Source organism: Cynocephalus volans, chromosome 3 (assembly GCF_027409185.1).
Source record: "Cynocephalus volans isolate mCynVol1 chromosome 3, mCynVol1.pri, whole genome shotgun sequence".
NCBI lineage: Eukaryota > Metazoa > Chordata > Mammalia > Dermoptera > Cynocephalidae > Cynocephalus > Cynocephalus volans.
This window is the reverse complement of record NC_084462.1, coordinates 28228281-28249610: the sequence shown is the minus strand read 5'-3', so window position 1 is coordinate 28249610 and position 21330 is coordinate 28228281. Positions and strand designations below refer to the sequence as shown.

Sequence of the window (21330 nt, the reverse complement as noted above, 5' to 3'; positions counted from 1 at the left end):
GGCAGCAGGGGAGAAGAGGGCCTTGGTGGCTCCCAGGACAGCAAGACCACTATGTGGGTTCCCATGGACCCACATAGGAGTGAGGAGCTACAATGACTGAAAAACAGGAGCCACTCAGAGGCTGGTGAGTCATCGCAAGGGACTGGTGCACGGCCCGTCCCACAGGAAGTGTTTGGAGCACGGGTAGTGGGAGAGATGGGTCCATCGGGGGAACACTGGGGCACAGCAAGGACAGCCAATCCACCTCCCAATCAGCACAGAACCACTCAGAAAAGACTAGTCAGGAATATAGAATTGCATGGGGTGCAGTTTGATGAAAAGATTCAGGCCCAGACCAGAGTTTCTACATAATCCAGGTGCACTGGGTCTCTGGAGAGCCAGAAGTACCTATAAGATCAACCATTAAACCTGGAGCTGCACAAAAAGTCTTCCCTAGGGAATCAGCAGCAAAGCAGCAATTTAGCTCAACAACACAGTTCAAGTACTGGTTCCCACAGGAAGTTCCCCCATTTTAGAAGTAAGCAAAGGACAAAATTAGTTCCGGCCCAGGCACACCACCAGTGCCTTAGGGCCTGCCCTGGCCCTGAGGTATGGATCTGGGGATGAAACCCCATCCCACAACCAGGCACACTGCCAGCACCAAGGAGCATGCCAAAAACATCACCTCCATGTGGGTGGCCCACCACAGCTACCACAATAACCATGGCTGCTGCGAAAGCAGCTAGACACCACAACCACCATGCACATGGTACACTAGCCACTGGAGCGCATTGACACAAGGAGAGTCACCAGCAGAGCCCAAAGAAAACAAGAGGATGTCTCTCTCCACAAAGCCCATTCCAGAGTGACAGAACAAGCATCTGCTCTATGATAATATTGGGGGACCTGATCCCACCTCTCAGCATTGGACAGATCATCTAGGCAACAAATCAACAGAGTAACCATTACTTTTTCAGAAGGAGAGAAGAAATCTAGGGTTATCAGGGGGAGGGGGAGAGGGAGACAGGGAAGGATTGGACAAGGGGCATAAGGAATAAGTACGATTTGTAACAATATATATGCTAGTAATATTGATTTGATCAACATATGTCAACTCTGAACCCCCAAAATATGTATAATCAAGTATGATTCAGTAAAAAAAAATGTAAATCAGAATTTATCAGCGCACTAATTAGAAACCTCCAATCAAAATAAATTTAAAAAAAAAAGACACTGGAACATTTACAGTGTGTCAGTCCCTGTGCTAAGCACTAGGGATAGAGATAAACAGGTCCCAATCCTTGCCTTCAATTCAGACGCTGAAGCCAGTTTTTAACCTGAAATTATAATGCAATATGGTAAGTGCAAAATGAATTTTATTTATTTATTTATTTTTATTTGTGACCGGTAAGGGGATCGCAACCCTTGACTTGGTGTTGTCAACACCTCGCTTTCCAAATGAGCGAACCGGCTATCCCTATATAGGGATCCGAACCCGTGGCCTTGGTGTTATCAGTACTACACTCTCCGGAGTGAGCCACGGGCTGGCCTTGGATTGAATTTTGAATGAAGAGCTTTGACACCAAGGTGGGAAATAAATTCTGGCTCCAGCACTTACAACCTAAACGACACTGTACAAATTAATCATTCCCAAGCCTGTGTCTCCACTTCCAAAATGATAAGATCTAGCGCACAGGTAGGACGTAGTAAATGACAGACATTATTCATTATTATTATGACCTTCGGGCTATGGGAGGAAAGATTGGTTCAATAAATAGAAAAACAACCTAAAGCAGTGCTCAAAGCACGTGTGAATAGGAAGTAACTATTTTTCTGGAATGAAAATCAAAGCCCATCTGACAGAGGGCCAGGTTCAGTTTCCTCCTCTGCAAAATGGGGGCGGGGGCGATCCCCATCTTGCAGCAGAGTGAGAGTTCCCTGACAGTAAACGTCAGGAACCAAACACGGCTCGGGAACAGGAGGCCACCCAGCGGGGGCTGCTCCTCTGACGTTCGGAGCAGTCCGGAGCGTCCGGCCCAGGACGCGCCGGGATGGCGCCGCACAGCACACAGGACCCTGCTCCTCCCACCCCGCCGGGGCGCAGCCTCGGACGGGCCGCCGCGGAGACGGTCTCCCAGACAAATCACACAAACGCCCGTTGCTGGAGCCACCTGCCTCCCCGGAAGGCGACGCGGTCAGGACTCGCCTTCCTCTCGCTTCCAGGCCGGACGCCGGGTCTCCCGTAGCAACCCCGGGGCTAACCACCAGTGCCCAGACTCGCCGGAGCTCTCTGCGCAGGCGCGGAAAGGGCAGGCACTCGGCTTCCGCTCGTCGCCCGGGAACCAGGGGCGGGGCTTGAGTGATTGCGTCACGGGACGGGCCCTCGGGCGGCGGGAAGAGCCGGCGCGAGAATGGAGGTGCAGGCGAGCTGTAGTGGCGCGGGCGAGCGCGGGGCCCAGGACCTTGCCCCCGCCCCCAGCAAGGCCTCCGGCAGCGCCGGCCACTACGAGCTGCCGTGGTGAGGACCAAGGCCGTAAACAGTGCGCGCATCCGGACGTGAGGGTGGGCGAGTGGAGGGCCGTGCCCCGGAGGAACATGGGGGTCGGGGGCTCTTTTGGGGGGTCCTGAGAGGGGCAGGAAGCCCTGGGGTGGTGTCGAGTAGATTTTTGTTTAGGAAAGGCGCGGGACGTGGGTCGCCGAACCCACCTGGGGTCTGCGTTCTACTACCAGGGTCTTGCTCAGAACAGTGCTAATGACAATAAGGGCTACCTCGCGTGACCACCTACTCTTAGTATTAAAAAAAGACTGTCATTTTTTATATTGATGCCGTGTTGAAAATAATAATGCTTTGACTTGATTAGGTTCAATAAAATACTAAAATTAACTTCACGTGTTTTCTTTTTACCTTTTAATGCAGCTATCAAAAATTTTTGTATTACTTATGTGGCTTGCATTCTATTTTTCCTTTTTTTGCTCATCTCTGTACTTTCTGCTTTCCTCTCCTCAAGATCCTTACGCAGTGCTTGGCACCTGGAAGGGGCTAAGTATGAAGAATAAGTAAATGAGTAGAAGCAAGCGTGCTCTGGCTGCTGGGCTTGGAGGAGAGTTGTCTTTGTTTCTCTTAGTTTGTGGCAAACAAGCTTGTTTGCAGGCAGTTACTTCTGGACAGAACCAGTACCTCTACAAGTTGCAAGCTGAGAATAAATCAGTGTATTTAATAAAGGACAAAGGAAATTCTGAAGGTCAAATCATTGCGAATCTACCACCACTTCTATTCTCAGAGCTGGAGAAAGTCATTTTCTCTTATAACATAGTTGGCTTGTTAATTTAAAAGAGAGAATTATTGGTGTGAATAGCCTGTCCACTCTACACAGCATAGGCTGTGGTTTTTGTCTAGCCAGCCGTGCTGTGCACCTGGCACGTTTCTACAAAAACTGGCAGGTGAGTATGAGAAGGGCTCTGTTGCACCCATGTCTGCTAGACCAAATGATGTCAGTGCTGTGTGTGCTGGGCCTCTGTTGTGATGAACACACCATGCTGCTGTACAGTGTCACATTGGTCCAGCTGGCCTGCTCTGGCCCTCTCCAGCAATAACAGGTGTTTCTCTGCTGTGGAGAGTTTGAAGCCTTTGGTGGACAGTTCTCATGCACTTAACTTTTCAAATGGCATTTGGGCACCTCATTAAATTTAAAACCTGCAACCATTTGGCATATTTTTATTGAATGTATATAATCTTCTGACAAAGCTCTTAGGATTGCCCTTTAGTGGTTTCTTTTGGGTAGTGTGAGGATAGCTATGTCAACATTTTTTATGCATTTTCTTAAAAAACAGGGTTGAAAAATACAGGCCAGTAAAGCTGAACGAAATTGTTGGGAATGAAGACACTGTGAGCAGGCTGGAGGTGAGTGACTTTTTAAAAGATGATCTGATGTACTTACTGTGGCTTTGACAAGCTTGAGGCATTTGGAGGAAGACAGCCAGGACAGCGAGGGAGAGGTGAACCATGAATCCAGGAGAATTGAGGGCTCAGGAGACATTCAGTTGGGGAAGATGAGAAGCTGTGGTGGATGTTTGAGGGCTGGCTTATGGAGAGGGGTCATCACACTTGCTCTTTATTCTTCTAGTGCAGGAGTGTAAACTTTCTGTAAAGGTTAGATAATAAATATAATAGGCTTTGCAAACTTTGTAAGGTCTTTATAAAATATTCCTTTTTTATTTTTTTAAAGAAATCTTTAAAAATGTGAAAATCACAAAAACAAGCTTCAGGAGGGACTGCCCCCATCCCCACCCCCAGCCAGTTTGCCAGTTCCTGCCTCGAGGAGCTAAATGGCTAAGTGATAAGGCAGCCAAGTTCAGGATGACATGAAGAAGAGCAAGCAGAAATGTTCAGCAGTAGAGCAAGCTTTGAATTCCTACCCTCGAGATCTTTAGGTACTGTCTAGAAGTCCAGCTATTTGAGACATGGCAGAGGAGGCCTCTACAGTAAGTGGGGAACTTAGACTTTAACAGCTACTGATGTCCTTTTGATTTATTCACTTTTCAAATATTTGAGTATCTTCTCTAGGCCAGATGCGGTATTAGGAACTGTTGATATAATGTGAACAAAATAAACATGATTGCTGCCTATGTGGGATCTCAAGTCAGCAGCTAATGTGGTAAGCAGTCTATGAGAGGAAGTCAGACTGCCAAGCGATCGCATGGGGAGAGGAGTCAACCTGCTCACAGTGTCTTAATCACTAAGTGGAAGAAGTGACACTGGAGCTAAGTGAGTGGGAGTCAGCCAAATTTGGGGGTAGAGGATGGAGAGAGGGGAGGTAGCAGGAGCAGCATGTGCAGAGGCCCCAAGGTAAGAGAGCTTGGCTTGTTCTAGGGGGAAAAAAGGCATTTGATTGGGATACAGAGTAGTGATGTCCAGACATTAATGGGCCTGTGAATTGCCAGGAATCATGTTAAAATGTGGATTCTGATCCAGTAGTTCTGGGATGAGTCCAGAGATTCTGCATTTCTCACAGGTTCCCAGGTGGTGCCGATGCTGCTGGTCCGTGGGGCCACTCTGAGTAACAAGGCTGTAGGGTACATGAATGGGGTGTGGAAGGAAATGAGCTGGTGAGGTGGGCAGGATCCAGATTGTGCAGGGCCTTGTGAACCGTGTGTGAGAGCTTGGGCTTCATGGTGAGGGCAGAAAGGAGGCCTGGTAAAATTTTTTAGTAGATGTGTACTTTAAAAAAACAGTTGTGGTTATGGTATGGGAAATGGATTGGAGGGGGGCAAGGTGAGAGACCAGGAAACCAGTTAATGGCCTGTTGGTGGCAATCCAGACAAGAGATAATGGGCTAGGAAAGTGATGGTGGGGCTGAGGAGAAGTAGGAAGACTCTGGAGATAGAAGAGTGGGCAAGCCTTTGTCATCAAGGCAGTGTGGGTGAGGGAGAAGGCCAGACCTTCTGGATGATGGCCTTGGGGCTCGTAGTGTGGACGGCTGGAAGAGGAAGCATATGCGGGGCCTCAGGTTTTCATGGGAGCCTGGGGAGTTCAGTTTTGAATGTGCTGAGGTGAGAGTTCCACGGGGCATCCAGATGGAGAAATTTCTAGCCATGTTTACTGCACAGGCCTCCTTGGCTGGGGAGATTTAGCTCCCAGGGCTTACAGACTAACCAGTTTTAATGAACATTTTCCCCTCAGGTCTTTGCAAGAGAAGGGAATGTGCCCAATATCATAATTGCTGTAAGTACTCAGTCCTGGTCCTGCTGGGTGCCTCTGTGTTCCATTTCACTGCCCACTTAAGTGCTTTCGTGTGCACAGAGCTTCCTAGAGCGGCAGAGAAACCCTTCGCTCAAGTTGGTCAGAGGTCTGCCTGTGGGTTGGTTGCTGTGCCGATTTGGTGGGTGCTATGGGGGTGGGGAGTGGGTTAGAGGAGAGGCGGTGCAAACAGTGGGGAGCAGTAAAGCAGGGGTTATGTCAAGGACACCTAGTGGCTTGAAGCACTCACTGGAGATGTCACTCCTAGGGCCCCCCAGGAACTGGTAAAACTACAAGCATCCTGTGTTTGGCACGAGCCCTGCTGGGCCCAGCACTTAAGGATGCCGTTTTGGAACTCAATGCTTCAAATGACAGGTATGTCTGGGAGTTAGGACCAAAGACCCAGGTGTTTTTCAGATTATGAAAAGGTCCAACGGACACATATAGTAATTGCAATATAAAATGAGTTTTATTCTTTCAAGAAAAGTAAGTTAATTTTTTTGTTTGTTTTTTAGAAGAACCCCAAGAAAGAATAAAATTCGTGAAATCTTAATCCCTATAAATAATTAGAATTGCCTGAAAAAGATACTCAAAAACTAAAATTGGGTCCAGTAGTCCCTAAAGGTATACTGAGGGTTGACCCTGATGGTATACCGAAGGTTGAAAAGTCCTTAAGAAGGTAGTTGAACTTGTCTCAGAAGGTGACAATAAAATCCTGGCTTGTTTCAGGGGCATCGACGTTGTGAGGAATAAAATCAAGATGTTTGCACAACAGAAGGTCACCCTTCCCAAAGGTCGGCACAAAGTCGTCATCCTGGATGAAGCAGACAGGTAGTATATTAGTCCATTTGTGTTGCTTGTGACAGAATACATGGAACTGGGTGATTTATAAAGAAAATGAAGTTTATTTGCTTACAGTTTCTGAGGCTGGGAAATCCAAAGTCCATCTAGTGGTGGTGACAGTGCTCCAGGGGTCTCACATTGCAAGATGGTGGAAGCAGAGAGAGAGAAAGACAGTGTCTCCTTTTAAAGCCCTCAGAACCATGCCCCTGACCACCATTTTTAATCCATTCACTACAGCATGGTCCTACAATCCAATCACCTCTTTAAGGCTCCACCTTTCAACTACCATAATAGGATTTCCCACTCTCTTAACAGTCACAGTGGGGGCCAAGTTTCTAATACATAAATCTTGGGAGACAATTCAAGCTTCAGTAGTTTTGGGGGGACATAATTCAATCCACTACAGGTAGAGTGCTTTGCTTTGCCAAATATGTTTTGACTTTGATCTCTAAATTCTTATTGGATTCTGTTAAATCACGAGAAAAAGCACTTTTGTGGTAGATTTGCTTATTGTGTCTTCAAAAAGCAGCGTAATAGGGGCCTGTGCCTTAAACCTTATCTTTATTAGGTAACTTACATTCGTCTAAGGCAGTTGGTTAATGTTTGTTTCAGCAAAACTTACATGAATTATTTAAATGAAATTTTTTTATCGTGGTTAAATACACAGAAAATTTACCATTTTAATTACTTCAGAGTATACAATTCATTGGCATTTAGCAGGTTCACAATGTTGTGCACTTGTCACCAATATAAATGAACAGTTTTAAGTCACATTCAAAAAAATATAGCTGTAACTTTTCTTTGAAGAAAATTTAGAAAATATTAATAGTTTGTTTTATTTTTTTCTCTTTCTACACTATTCATTTTTATATAATTGAGATCATAATATATATAATTTTTGTGTTCTGGGTCTTGTGAACATAGTTTTTTTTTTTTTGAAGATGACCATAAGGGGATCTTAACCCTTGACTTGGTGTTGTCAGCACCACACTCACCCAGTGAGCTAACCGGCCATCCCTATATGGGATCTGAACCTGTGGCCTTGGTATTATCAGCACCACACTCTCCCAAGTGAGCCATGGGCCAGCCCTGAACATAGTTTTTAATAGTTACCTTATATTCCATAGTATGTGCCTTAACCATTTTACTGTAACATTATTTATAGAAGCTAACATTTATTGAACACTTACATGTTTATTTACAGTATGCCAGGCATTCTGTCAAACACTTCATGTGTTATGATCTCACTTAATTGTCATCACAAGCCTCTAAGAAGGCAGTATCATTATCTCTGTCTTACGGGTGATGACACTGAGGTTCCAGTAACTTGCCCTGTGTTCCACGACTAGCATGTGATAGAGCTGCAGGTGGGGCCCAGGCAGCCTGGCTGCAGGGCCTCGGCTTTGGCACCTGTGGGCAGCCTGCCTGTGTGAGGCCCACACGGGGTCCTGGAGAGGCTGAGCTTAAGGTTCCCTGGGTTCCATTGGAAAAGTTGGCAGCTGATGTTAGGACTCTTGAGTTTTATATAATAAAGGAGCTGAAGAGAGTACTGATTCCTGCACATGTGCTGGCAGCCACTGTGAGGGGTGATTTTTGTGAATTTCACTTAAGGATTGTTCTTGGATTCTGTTAAGCAAAAATACTGTTTGGGTAGTCTTTGAGAGAGCAGCTTGTGGGTTTTAGCATTAGTGGGGTGGCCTGCCTAGTTTGAGACCCCTGTCCAGGACATTAGACATATCCTATGTCCTGGGTTATTGTAGAAGGAAGGATTTGTGTCCACCCGGCCCTGAATCCCAGTTGCCACCTGCCTCCTTGTGTTTTCTTTTCAGCATGACTGATGGAGCCCAGCAAGCCTTGAGGAGAACCATGGAAATTTACTCCAAAACAACTCGCTTTGCTCTTGCTTGTAATGCTTCGGATAAAATCATAGGTAAGTGTGGCTCTGAGTGGCTGGTTCACATAGTGCTCACTTTGGCTGTTTAGCAGCAGAAGAGCAGAGACTTTTTGATTGCCTACCATGGGCCAAGCACTGGATAGTCAATTTTTTTATTTCAATTTTTTTAAATTGACGAATAAAAATTGTATACATTTATCATGTATTTATCATTTCAAAATGTAATCAGTTTTTTAATCTTTTGCAGTTCTGTGAGGAGGTATTATTAGCATCACTTTACATATTAGAAAACAGGAGCTCAGATTGAGTAGTTTGCCCAAAGTCACATAGCAAGTGGAAGAGCTGGGACTGGAATCCCAGGTCTGTCTGATTTTTGCACTCTCTCAGGCACATGTGCCATTTTTGATGTGTTGTGTACAGTGTCGTCATCACAGTTCCTCCCCAAATACACTCTTACACTTTTCTTGTGCTGTGTGCACTTGGCACAGACTATCTGTGCACTGGGCTTTGTTATCACCAAGAATTGCCTCTCCTTTGAAATCTTTGTTTTTCTTGCAACATCCTCACGTGGTACACCTCTGAAGTCTTCTCTCTGACCTCAGCGTTGGTCCTTCCAGCTCTCCCTCCCAGGAGCCTGTCTGTGTCCTGGTGCTCTGTGCCTTCCCATCTCAGCAGTGCTCCACAGGCCCGTGGCTTCCTGCTGGCTGCAGGCCCTTCCCTTTGTGATGCAGACTGCATGCCCACCTGCATGCTCTCTCTCTACCCTGTCCCATGGCTTTCCTGTCTGTCCCATTGTCATCACCTTCCTTGTGCCCTGCTGAGCCCCGCTGAGCCCCACTGTGTGAGCTCATCCGTCTAACTTCCCCTTCTCCACCTAGGCCTGTGTGCTGTTGCAGACAAGCACTTCACCAAATGGGAGGCCCCCAGACGCTGTTTCCAGCCTCTGCAGGGCTCTCAGTGTTGCCAGGAATTCTTTTTTGTGGGGCAGCTGGCAGGTATGGGGATTCGAACCCATGGCCTTGGTGTTATAAGGTTGCACTCTAACCAAAGACAGATCTTTTAGGGCAGGAGTGGTGTTATACTTACAGACCCACCCCCACCCCGAGATGTAGCTGGCAGAGGGCTGTGCTTTAGCAAGGTTGTTTAGTGATTTGAAACTGCAGTTGTTGGTGGAGAAAGCTCTGACCTTCCCTTTTCATGAGATTAATTTTTCTGATACATTCAGCATTCTGATTATTTTAATTTTCTAAGGGGATATAGCAAACAGGTAAGTGAAAGCCTTAAAGAATTTATTTCTTTGCTTTAGAGGAAGTGGATCATGATCCAATTCCTGCTGAGTTGATTTTTGAAACTTTTCCTCCTAGAGTCATACCACTTAAGAGAGAAGTGTACTTTCTTTGAGGAAGGCCATGGCTGCCTGATCTGACACTTATTTAAATTCTGCGCATTAAGTTTTTGGTACTTCTCAAGAGAGAAAAACCTACTAAAGGAAATTTCTAATGTAGTTTGAATATTAATTGCTTTTAGATACAAGCTCCAGTTCCTAAGCGTAATGTAATTAAATATGTAAATGAAGTTCAGTTGTGAAGCTTCCTGACTTCAAATAAGTTGAAATGGACTACCTGTGTAGAAAGCTGCTCTTTTAAGAGGTCTCATCCATTAGGCAAACACTGAGCACCATTTATGTGCAGAGCAGCCGCTGTGTGCAAGGCATGTGTACATATGTCCACTGTGTAAGCTGGAAGCTACAAATCTGCCTGAGGCTCAGCCCCTGCCTCCCAGGAGCTCCCACAAGAAAAGGAGAGGTGACTCCCCCAGCCAGGAAGGCCTGTGTCACCCCAAGTTCTTTGCTCACCACCGCAGCCAGCCTGTCAACAGAATCACATCCAAAGTCCTCCTGCTTCAGCAGTGTCTCAAGCTCCCACCCCTCCTTCCCTCACCCCAAGCTTGTGGTCTGTCTCTCTCTCCCCTCGATGGGTGCAGTGTTCCCTGGGCTTCTCTTGCACCTGAGTCACCAGATGGCCTCCAGGGTCATCTAAGAGCAAATCTGCCCCTGCCCCTCTGCTGCTGTACCTTCAATGGACTCCCGTTGCCTGCATGGTTTCCAACCACTGCATCCACACACTGAGGGGGGATGGCTTGTTTTCCGCAACTAGATTAACAGGAGTAGGTGTTTCTTGAAATCGTGTGTGAGAACAAAGCAGAGAGAGGCCACTTCAGTCTGGGGTGATTGGGCCAGGCTACACGAGGAGGTAGGTCTGCAAGGTGCACTGAAAGACGGTTGTGGTTTAGACGGGAAGACACTGGGAAAGAGGGCATCCTTGGTGGAGAGCCCACCAGGAGAGGGCAGAATTGTCTCGTTCCAGGGGAGACGGGGACCAGACGTGGGTTTAAGAGAGAGAAAGATGAGGTTTGCAGAAGAGTTTGGGTACCAGGATAAGAATCTGGACCATATGGGAGAGTTGGTATTAGGGGACTGTCGAAGGGTTGTCCTTACAGGAAGAGGTGACAGGTAAAATATTTTTAGGCTTAGAGGAAGAGCAAAAAGAAAAAGTTTTTAAAAGAAGAAAACAGCATTTTTAGGAAGGCCAGTGGCAGCAGCACAGAGGAAGAATCAGAGAGAGACCAATTAGGGTTTGGACCTAGTAGAGAAGTGATTGTAGTAGTCTAACATGAAGGTAAAGGAGAGTTCCAGGACTCTGTGTTTGTCTGTCTGGAGGTTTTCAGCCCAGCCATGCATCAGACTCTCCTGTGGAGCTAGGATGGAAGTGTGCAGGTGTCTCGTTTCTGCCCCTGCCTGACTGAATCATAGTCTGCCCAGAGGGGCCTTATGTCCAACATGCACCATGATTCCAGAGTCCACACGGCTGGCCGGGACTCAGGGCTCATGACATGTGGCTCTGTCTGTCTTGCAGGATCATTTCCCCTTCTGCAAGCCTTGGCTAGCCAGGGTGCTGGGCAGTGCAGGCTGAGGCCTTTTGTTGCTTATTGGTTGGTATTCTGAAGTGTAGCCCTGTTTTACCAAGTCACTCTTGAGCGCTTGCTGGCAGGAAGAGCAGCGCCAGCATGGCTGGGCCATGTGGACTGTGCAGCTGCGTCCTGGTAACCAAGGCCTGACAGAGTGACACAGCCTTCACCAGGGAGGCCTCACGTTCTGCCTGTCTTTGCCCAGAGCCCATTCAGTCCCGGTGTGCTGTCCTCCGCTACACCAAGCTGACTGACGCGCAGATTCTTGCCAGGCTACTGAACGTCATCGAGAAGGAGAAAGTGCAGTACACAGACGATGGCCTGGAGGCCATCATCTTCACCGCCCAGGGAGACATGCGGCAGGTACACGGCCTCCTGGGCCTGCTGGGCCCCTCATTTGGGGGAGGAGGGAAGTGACTGGGCACAATGACTAGGCCGAGTGGGGACATGGGGCCGGCCCTGCTGGGGCTACGCACTGCTGGAGAGCAGGCCTGGAGGGAGGGTGGCCTTGCTCAGACCCCAAGAAGAGAGGTGAGGAAAGGCAAAGATTTAGAAGTCAACCCTGCTGCGTTTGTGTTCCTCAACAGGCGCTGAACAACCTGCAGTCCACCTTCTCGGGATTTGGCTTTATTAACAGCGAGAACGTGTTCAAGGTACAGAAGCCGGTTTGGCACCACCATCTGCAAAACGGTTGTTCACCTGCCAGTTCACCTGCCGTGGCTAGCGGGGTAGGAGCAGACTGTGCAGGCAGACAGGGGACACTCAGCCACTGTCACGGGGCTGGGCTTGCAGAGGAGCGTGCTGGGGAGCTTGCACTACTCCAGTTTTTTTTTTTCCCCGGTCGCTGCTTTTACTTTGGAATGTCACCTGGGTGTGGACAGTGGAAGCACCGCTGATGCATCAGGCCTGGTGCTGGCGCTTTTAGATGCATCTTACTGGTCCCCGCAACCTCCCTACACAGAGATGTTCTTACCGTCACTCTGTGGGTGAGGAACTGGGCTCAGGTGGCTTGTCTGAGGTCACTTGGCTGCTAAATGGTAGGAAGGAGTACGGCGGGCGTGTTCGACTCAGCAGCTTTGTGACCCCACACCTGGAGGTTTTCTGCAGCACTGCATCCTGCCCACCACTTTCTACCCACCGAGGGTGGGCGGCAGTCCTCCCCAAAGCCAGGCTGAGGAAAAAGTCCTCACTCTTCCACACCGGGGAAGCATTTAACTTTTGGGAATTCATTTGAAAACTGGCTACCACACCCTGACAAGTCAGCATCTAAATGCCATTTTGGGGTAAAAATTTCTTACTTTGGGTAAAAATTGGGTAGGGCTGTCCAAGCTTTCAGTTGTTTCTTACCAGGTTTGTGGGTAGTGAAAGCCGTGTTAAAAGCATCTGTTTAGACCTTGGCAATGAACATGTTTTCAAAGATACTTAGGAAAGGGAAACTTGCTTAGTAACTGACAGTTAAATGACTGATAGTTTAAATAACTTAAACTTAGTAACTGATAGTTAAGGCCTTTTTTGTCATGGAGCAGGCATTGAGGCCTCCGTGGCTTCCACTGGGAAGACAAGGACAGGCATAGGTACCATCCCAGGATATTCATTCAGAAGATTTAGATGCGATATTGCACCAGAGGCAGAACTTAAGGCCAGTGGAGGGCACTGCAGCAAGGCTGCCTTAGGCTCAGGGAGAGCTGAGCCACCCAGCACCACCCTGTGGTGAGCAGCTCAGCACACTCTTCAGCTCATCACACTGAGACTGAGGGACCCTTTGCAGGGAAAGCTGATTTCTGTTCTGGGTGCAGATGGCCCAAATGACCTCCCAATTATTAAGTGGGTTCCAAGTAGTTCTGGGCAAATGATCCCCCAAGTGATCTAAGACAGATGGCTTTAAAGCTGCCCCCGAGTGAAGGTTTTTTATTGGTCCTTGGTTGCTTTATTGTTAATGCTCTTGTGCTTGAGACTTGTAATCATGATGTTGGAAGCTTTTCTATTTCGTGATTTCTTTGGTGGCGAAAGGGACTTTCCCAGACTTCTTTCTGGTTGCTGGAGAATCTGATGAGAACAGTGAGCTGAGAAGCTGGTCACACAGATTGCCCACAAGCTGGTCCTTTCCACCCAACGCCTTTCTTTTCGGTTTGGTCAGGTCTGTGACGAGCCGCACCCCCTGCTGGTGAAGGAGATGATCCAGCATTGTGTGAACGCCAACATCGAGGAAGCCTACAAGGTTGGGCCGCCCCCTCCTGGTTCAGGAGGCACCTGTCACTTCTGGAGCAGGGCAGCAGGAGCCCTCCTGTTGCTGGGGACTTTACATGCATTGCTCCACTTAGTTCTTAAAGTCATGCTAGGAGTTGGGTGCAATTTACAGATGAGAAAACTGTCATTCAGAGAGGCTAAATTCCTTTCGCTGAGTCACCCTGTTTAAAAGTAGTAGACCTGGGGCTGGCCCCGTGGCTCACTTGGGAGAGTGCGGCGCTGGTAGTGCCGAGGCCGCAGGTTCAGATCCCATATGGGGATGGCCGGTGCGCTCACTGGCTGAGCGTGGTGCAGACCACACCGTGCTGAGGGTTACCGGTCAAAAAAAAAAAGGAGTAGATCTGGAAGTAAAAATCGTCTTTCTACTATAATTATATCCTCTACAAGAGAAATTTGTCAACCTAAGACATGAGGAAAGACCAGCTCACCTCCTTTCCAGTCAAGCCATCTTCCCTCTGGTAGGAGGAGACCTACCCTGCATCCTCCTGAGCAACATGGAATCAGGCATTCCAGGATCCAGCAGTCCCTGGTCAGCCAGGAAGAGGGACCAGGAAGATTCTAGCCTGATTGTAGGGCCTGGTCCTGTGAGCAGAGTCCAGCGGGCGTGATTGGGCTTCAGGTGACCTCAGGTCACATGGGTAGCAGTGGTGTGATTTAAGGCCTTTGGTCTTATCACAGGTTTTCCTTCCCAGCCCTCCAGCTAACTATGCTGGAAGTTGACTAGGTTCAGGGCAGAATTCAACCTGGAGTGCAAGGCAGGGAGATAGGCAGAGACCTGAACCCACGGGCAGGGTCAGCAAGTGGGCATGAAGGAAGCCTTGAGATTTATGGACACAGAGGTTCCCTGCCCCCTGAATTTGCCCCAAGATGCCAAAGCAAATGCTAGAAAGACTGCCTCCAGACCTTGCAGGGTGGCGAGGTAGGGGTGGTGGGCAGGTGGTGAGGAGGCGCAGCTGAGACCACTGCTGTAGATGCTTGCTGCCCCAGCAGGATCAGTTTTGGGCTAGAGGTGCATTATGACTCCAGCAGCTTGGGAAAGCTAGCAGCTACACGGTCTGCTGCTTCCACTCTGTGCACGGAGTGGGCTGACTAGTCAAGTGTCTTAAGAGCTGGATAAACACATTACATGGGCGTGGTAGTAGACCATCTTGCAATGCAGTTTAAAACATTTGCAGTGTCCTCTCCCTGCTGGGAAAATCTGTCAAATTACCCCACAGGATCTGCAGGGTGTGGCCTACCAGCAGCTCCATGGTTTCAGGTGATTCTCAAAATTGCATGGGCTGTCTGGGGTGAGCCGTCTGCTCCCAGAAGTGTCATAGGCCCAAGACTGGTGAGGGTTTGACTTTGTCTCCCTGGGCACTTTGTATTTTAAAGTGTTAAACAGCCTCGTATCTTCTTTTGTGTAGATTCTTGCTCACCTGTGGCACCTGGGCTATTCACCAGAAGATGTCATTGGCAACATTTTTCGAGTGTGTAAAACTTTCCAAATGGCAGAATACTTGAAACTGGAGTTTATTAAGGTCAGTGTGAGGATAGAAATGCCCATCTCCTCAAGAACATGGGCCATGGCGTGGTTTTCTTTGTTTTGCTCACAGGTCTGCTCAGAAAGTGTTCCCGACAGCAAAAGGAGGAAGGGTGGCTGATCATCCTGAGGGCAGAGAGTTGGTTTCACAGTTGTGGCAGGCAGCGACCTGAGTGTCCCTTGGGATGACTCTCTTCATTAGAAGTCCTGTTAGATTAATTGTGGTATACTTTACATAGAGTAAAATTCACCCTTTTAGGTACATTCTGTTGGCAAAAGCCTTCAGTTGTATAAATACCACCACAACAAAGATATAAATTGTCATCCCAGAAAAATTCATGTGCCCTTAGAAATCAACTCCTCCCCAATCTCTTGGAAACCACTGATCTATTTTCTGTGGTGGCAGAATTTTCCAGAATATCCTATAAATAGAATCATGCTTTTGCGTCTGGCCTCTTTCACTTAGCTCAGTACCTTTCAGATTTGTGGGTGCTGTTGCATGCATCAGTGGTTCAGTCCTTTTTCATCACTGAGTAGTGTTCCATTGTATGACTGTACCACAGTTTGTTAACCTGCTCACCAGCTGAAGACATTTGGGTTTCCAGGTTATGGTGACTATGAATTAAGCCACTATAAACATTTGCATACATGAATTCATATGAGTGGGAACATAAGTTTTCATTTTTCTTGGGTAAATTCCCAGGAGTGAGATTGCTTGGTTAAATGGTAAATGTGTGTTTAATTTTATAAGAAACTGCCAAACTGTTTTCCAAAGTGGCTGTAGTATTTTGGGTTCTTGCCAGCAATGTGAGCATTCCAGATGATCGACATCCTAGCCTATGGAATGAATGCTCATTGGGTTTTTTCAGCCATTCTAATAGGTGTATAATGGTATCTCATTGTGGCTTTAATTTGCATTTCCCTAGTAACTAATGATGCAAGCATCTTTTCATGTGCTTATTTGCCATTCATAATCATCTCTGATGAAGCATCTGTTCAAATCTGCCCACTTCTAATTGGGTTGTTTTCTTATTACTGAGTTTTGAGAGTTCTGTATATATTCTAGATGCATGTCCTTTATCAGATGTTCAAATATATGTTTTATAAATATTTTCTTCCCAGCCTGGCTTTTTTTTTCTTTTTCTTCCATTTTCTTGACAGTATCTTCTGAAGAAATAGCATCCTTTTAAGAAATGAATTGAACTTTAGTTAAACATAATCACTATGTCTTAGCGTTCATTTTCCAACTGTAGTTTGAGTTCATTGTATCGATTTTGAGCAAATCATTCGTTCACATTTAAAAAAAAAACTCCCTCACTTATTAACCAGATTTAAATTTTTCTTTTTTTTTTTTTTTTTTCAGGAAATTGGATACACTCACATGAGGGTAGCAGAAGGTGTAAGCTCCCTTCTGCAGATGGCAGGGCTGCTGGCCAGGCTGTGTGAGAAGACAATGGCCCCGGTGGCCAGTTAGAGTGGAGACTTGGACTGATTCCATTACAGGAGTCCTCATCCCTGAAATGCAGGACGCTTTAGGCTGGCTTTACACTTTTTACTACTTTTCACTTTACACTCTGGCTGTCATGTTTCTAGCACATCTCTTCCCCACAGGCGTTTGCATTCAACCTCAGACTCATGGATGCAGTGACGGGTGGGAAGGCACCAGAGAGGCTCAGGGGCCCCGCCCTGGCCTGGGTGTGTGTGGGCGTTTCAGCTAATAAAACCTCACAATGTCTGTCAGAAGTAAGATCACATGAGGCAGGCCTCAAGACTAGCTTCCTGTCTCCCCGGCCCCTAGCACCCTACAAGTAGATAGTAGGCTGGACAGGCTAATCTCAATTTTTCTAGAAGCCTGAAGGGATTAGTTCCATGGGGCGAGGGCAGGGTTTGCTGTAATTTCCTGCAGGGCTGCAGCGGGTCGCAGGCTCTGAGTGGAGGACACAGCACAAGCCCTCAGGAGAGCTCCAGCCTGTCGCCTTTCCCACAAAGTTGTGTGGATGCCTTGCTTTAGATTCCCCAGCAAGTTTGCTGTTAACTTGTAGAATTGCCTTTTTGTTTTTTGCAAAGTAGTATTTTTTCCACTTTTTAAATTATGTAAAATTTCAATTGTATATAAAAGTAGAGGGAATAACAAGGCAAACCTTCATGTACTCATCATCCACCTGAACGATGGATGGTGTTATTAGCACGGGGCCAAGCTTGTCTCCTGTCTCCCTCCTGCCACCGTGCTTGGCTCTCAGACTGCTTTGAAGCAAATCCCAGGCATAGTTTCAGAACGATGTTTTTAAGGGGGTGGAAGTGACAGCTTCCATGACTGACACGACATGGTCTCATGTGGAAAGCTGTCATTGAAACACCTTGCAAGCATGCTGGCCCGTGGACAAAGCTGCTGAGTGTGGCTGCATGTGCCTGCGCTGCCGAGAGCTGGCAAAGCTGGGCAGGCTCTTGGGCTTGCTCTCCCCTTGAGTTGTGGGTCACAGATGGCCTCATGTTCTAGTCTGAATTTTTGGGAGCAGGCAGGTCAGGGCCCTGAGTGGGGACACTAAACAGACAAAGGAAAGTTTCCAATGACTGGTTCTTTGGGTTAGGGTTTCAGTTAAGGGGGAAAAATTAAAAATAATTAAAGCCCTCAGACTGCAAGATGTTTTAGTTTTACAAAATGGTTTTGCACAACTCCATCTTATTTTTTTAATCGGGAATCTCATGACACCTGTGAGGTGGAGGAAGGGCACCAGGCCCAGAGAGGCATCTGGGGTCCCACAGCTGGTGATGGCAGAGGCAAGAGTGTTTTCTCCAGCACTGGAGCCCACCACAACCCCTGCACCTCTGCTCACACCCAAGCTCAGGCTCTTGTCTCTGAGGTTGTGAGGTCAGGACCAGATGTGAAGTTCCAAGTGGCCAACAGTTGGGTCCTAGATCTTCTCATTTCTTAATTTGTGGCATTAATTTCCTCTCATGGAAAAAGTCAGTGGCACCCTGGGAAGAGGGCTGGACTCAGGGACCAAGTTCCTATACATAGCCGTTCCTCTGTATGGGCCTCAGGGTCCCTTTCTATTAAATAAGAGGCTTGGTTTCGTTCCCCTGAAAGGTTTTTTTACTTGAAGCAAGAGAAAGCAGACACAGAATTGGTGCTCTTAAACTAAAATGGTTTATTGAGATGTTTTGATTGGAGGAGGCATTTTATTTCCCTGACTAGAATTTCTGACTCAGGGTCCCTTTGGGTCCCTGCTCTTCCCATGAGATGATCACGTCTTGGTCTGATCAGCTCAGCCGACGCCAGTCCTGGAGCAGAGGAGGGTTCCAGGGCAGTGGAGGGGCGCTACTGCTCTAACCCCGCCCCCCACGCCCTTCTGCAAAAGTGTGGTGCGCTTTTATCCACCGCAAACGGTATCTCCATTGAGGTGTCATGAAGATGGCCATGGCCTCGTTATCCTAAGTGATCTGAGGTCCAGAGAATGGAGGGGCCTCTGCTAAAAGGCGAAGGAGAGCCAGGGCTCCCCCAGCTTGTGTGCTGGGCTTCGGTACCTAATGCTGTGTGAGAGATGCGACGGAAATCTCTACCCTGAAATTCAGAATATTAAATATGGCCCTGCTTATATAAATTAACTGTACAAGGTTATGGGTCATTAAAAAATGCCAACAACCAACATCAGTAAGCAATTTGGATCCAAGTCCAAAGCAGAAAAGGACACAAATACCAGTGCTGTGCAACATTTTCGACATGGGGATGGGGAGGCAGCTTGCCCTAAACTCCCTGCATCTGATTGGAACAGGAGCCATGTTGCTCTTGGCACCAGGCGTCTGCCCCATCCCAGGGAAACTGGGTCGAGGAGAGAGTACTGGTTGTGGGTCTGCAGCCCCACATGGAACAGTCCTTCCCCAAGCTGTGTCCTCAGGGTGTGTTGGTGCCCCTTCCAGGAGTAGCTGTGGCGGGGGCCTAAGTTGAGCAGCTCTGGAAAATGGTCCTTGGGAGGCAAACAGTCCCATGAGCTCAGCAGTTCTCTTGGTCCCTTCAAGGAAGAGAAGAAAGAGTTTGTTACAAGGAGAAGGTTTGCCTTGGCTAGTGTGTTTCCTCAGGACCAGAGGGGTTGGTTGGGGTCAGTGTTCGGCTGCCTGCTGGCTGAGGAGAGGTGCCTCAACTGTTTCTTATTCCGGGCAATTCCGCATTGAGTCTGAAGTCCTGCCTGTGCCCCTTGTTCTGGACCAAGGCTTGGGCTGTTCGACTTACCTGCAGCGCAGGGGTTCCCTCTGTGGGATGGCCTGCAGCCTTCACTCGAACGCATCCCGTGACCGGTGTATACACAGAGAGGACCCACCTCGACCCTGCCTTCCGCCTCGTCTCATCACCCCAGCGGCTGGGCCCCCCAGCCTTTCATCAGCATACTGGATGCTTCTATGTGCAGGTGAGTTTGGATGTGACGTGTCTGTCGGCCACAGCCTGACCCCGCACTTGCCCCACTGCAGCATTTTTGCCATCTTAAAAACGTTCACAACCCCTCCAGCGCCTGCCCCATTTCCCTGCTCCCCTCCAAATTGAAACCTCTTGAAGAATGATCTCTACCTGCTGTCCTTGCAAACAGGCTTTCTCCCACCATGTCCCCCAAACTCGTCAACCATGTCCATCATCGCTCAGCTCTGTCACCTCGACCTCTCTGCTGCGCTCAGCCACACCCTCCCTGAGTCCTGTCATGGGCTCCGGGATACTCCCACCTTCTGGCCTGGGAGGGGCCAGAGCTCAGTGCCAGGCTTTGTTGATGGCAGCCCATCCTCTGACTTTCAGCACATCCAGCTACAATCTAACTGTATGTCTAACCTGATCCTCTTCCCTGAGTCCAGGCTCAGATATCCACCTGCCCGTTTCATATTCCACCTGGATGGGCATCTTCAGCTTAGCATGTCTGGAAATAAACTCCCAGCCATTCCCACAGAACCTGCTGCTCCTACACCTTACAGATCTGCCTTACTGACAGTGACACCTTACAGATCTGCCTTGCTGACAGTGACACCTTACAGATCTCCCTTGCTGACAGTGACATCCTCTCGTGGCTCAGGCCAAAGCTGCCTGCAGTTCTCAACTGCTGTCTCACACCCCCCCCAGTACAGAACACATCTGTCTCTGCCCCCACCCCCACTGCCACCAGCCTGGGCCACATTCCTCTGGCACTGGATTCTTGCTCATCTCCTGCCTCCACTGCCACCAGCCACCCTTTAGAAACAGCAAGTCACTCTTCTGCTCAAAACCTTCCCAGGCCCCTCCCTCCCATCTCCCACAGTCAGAACCCAGGTGTGGGCCCTGCCTAGCAGCTCCCCACCTCCAACCTTGACTCCTGTCACTCTCCTGTCATTTGCTCCTCCCCAGCCCCCCAGGTCTCCTTGCTGTTGTGGGACTGTGTGCTCCTGCCCTGGGGCCTCTGCTGTTCCCTCTGCCTAATGCCTTTCCCCCAGAAGGGTGACAAAGGGAGCTCCACGAAGGCTTCCCTGGCCTCCGTATTTAAATTGCAACACTCCGCTCTCACCCCCAACTCCACATTCCTTCTCCCCATCCCCCACCCCTGCTAATCTCCATAGGACTTCTCACCAGCTAACATACCGTATTTTCTTACCTGATTTACCTTGATCTTACTGTTTTCTTACCTATCTTCTCTCCCACCAGAATGTAAGTTCTAAGGGGTCAGGTATTTTTGTGTACTTTGTTTATACTGTGTCCCAGCACCTAAAGCAGGGCTTGCCCATTGTGCAGGTGCCCAGCGAGTGCTGGGGGAACGAATGCCCGTGGGCCCTGCATGCTGGGCTCCCACTTCTGTGGCTGGGGCTGAGCAGCCCAGGCCACTTGCTAAGATGACTGTCGTGTCTCCCAGCTCGGGACTTTGCACAGCTTTCAAAGGTCCTCTGCAGTCGACCCTGCTTCCCAAGCAGTGGACACAGCCTGGGCTGCAACATCTGACTGCTGGGTTCTTGTCCCCTGCTCCGCTTACTCTCAATGTGACCTTGGGTAGATAGCTTGGCCTTTCTGCGCCTTTGGGGTGCCAAGAGATGATGTGAGCACCACACTGGCCTGCAGGTGGCTCCTCAATGCGTTGCAACCACTACTGTCATCTCCTACTCCCCCGACTTCTGCCTCTGCTTCCAACATTGACCAAG

General features: G+C 48.4%; 1 protein-coding gene across 1 annotated transcript; it reads left to right on the top strand.

The window, feature by feature from the left end:
* The first annotated feature begins 2359 nt into the window (after positions 1-2359).
* RFC2 (replication factor C subunit 2) lies at positions 2360-17823 on the top strand. Its single transcript, XM_063090394.1, has 11 exons — positions 2360-2497; positions 3811-3880; positions 5660-5701; positions 5985-6091; positions 6446-6547; positions 8389-8489; positions 11626-11783; positions 12008-12073; positions 13558-13638; positions 15074-15187; positions 16553-17823. The coding sequence occupies exons 1-11, from the start codon at positions 2391-2393 to the stop codon at positions 16661-16663; spliced, it is 1059 nt and encodes a 352-aa protein (XP_062946464.1). The 5' UTR covers positions 2360-2390; the 3' UTR covers positions 16664-17823.
* Positions 17824-21330: the final 3507 nt, after the last annotated feature.

Coding starts and splice junctions, on each gene's coding strand:
- RFC2 (XM_063090394.1), top strand. CDS start 2,391: ATGGAGGTGCAGGCGAGCTGTAGTGGCGCGGGCGAGCGCGGGGCCCAG. Junction 6,548..8,388: donor ATCCTGGATGAAGCAGACAG/GTAGTATATTAG, acceptor TTTTCTTTTCAG/CATGACTGATGGAGCCCAGC. Junction 13,639..15,073: donor ACATCGAGGAAGCCTACAAG/GTTGGGCCGCCC, acceptor TCTTTTGTGTAG/ATTCTTGCTCACCTGTGGCA.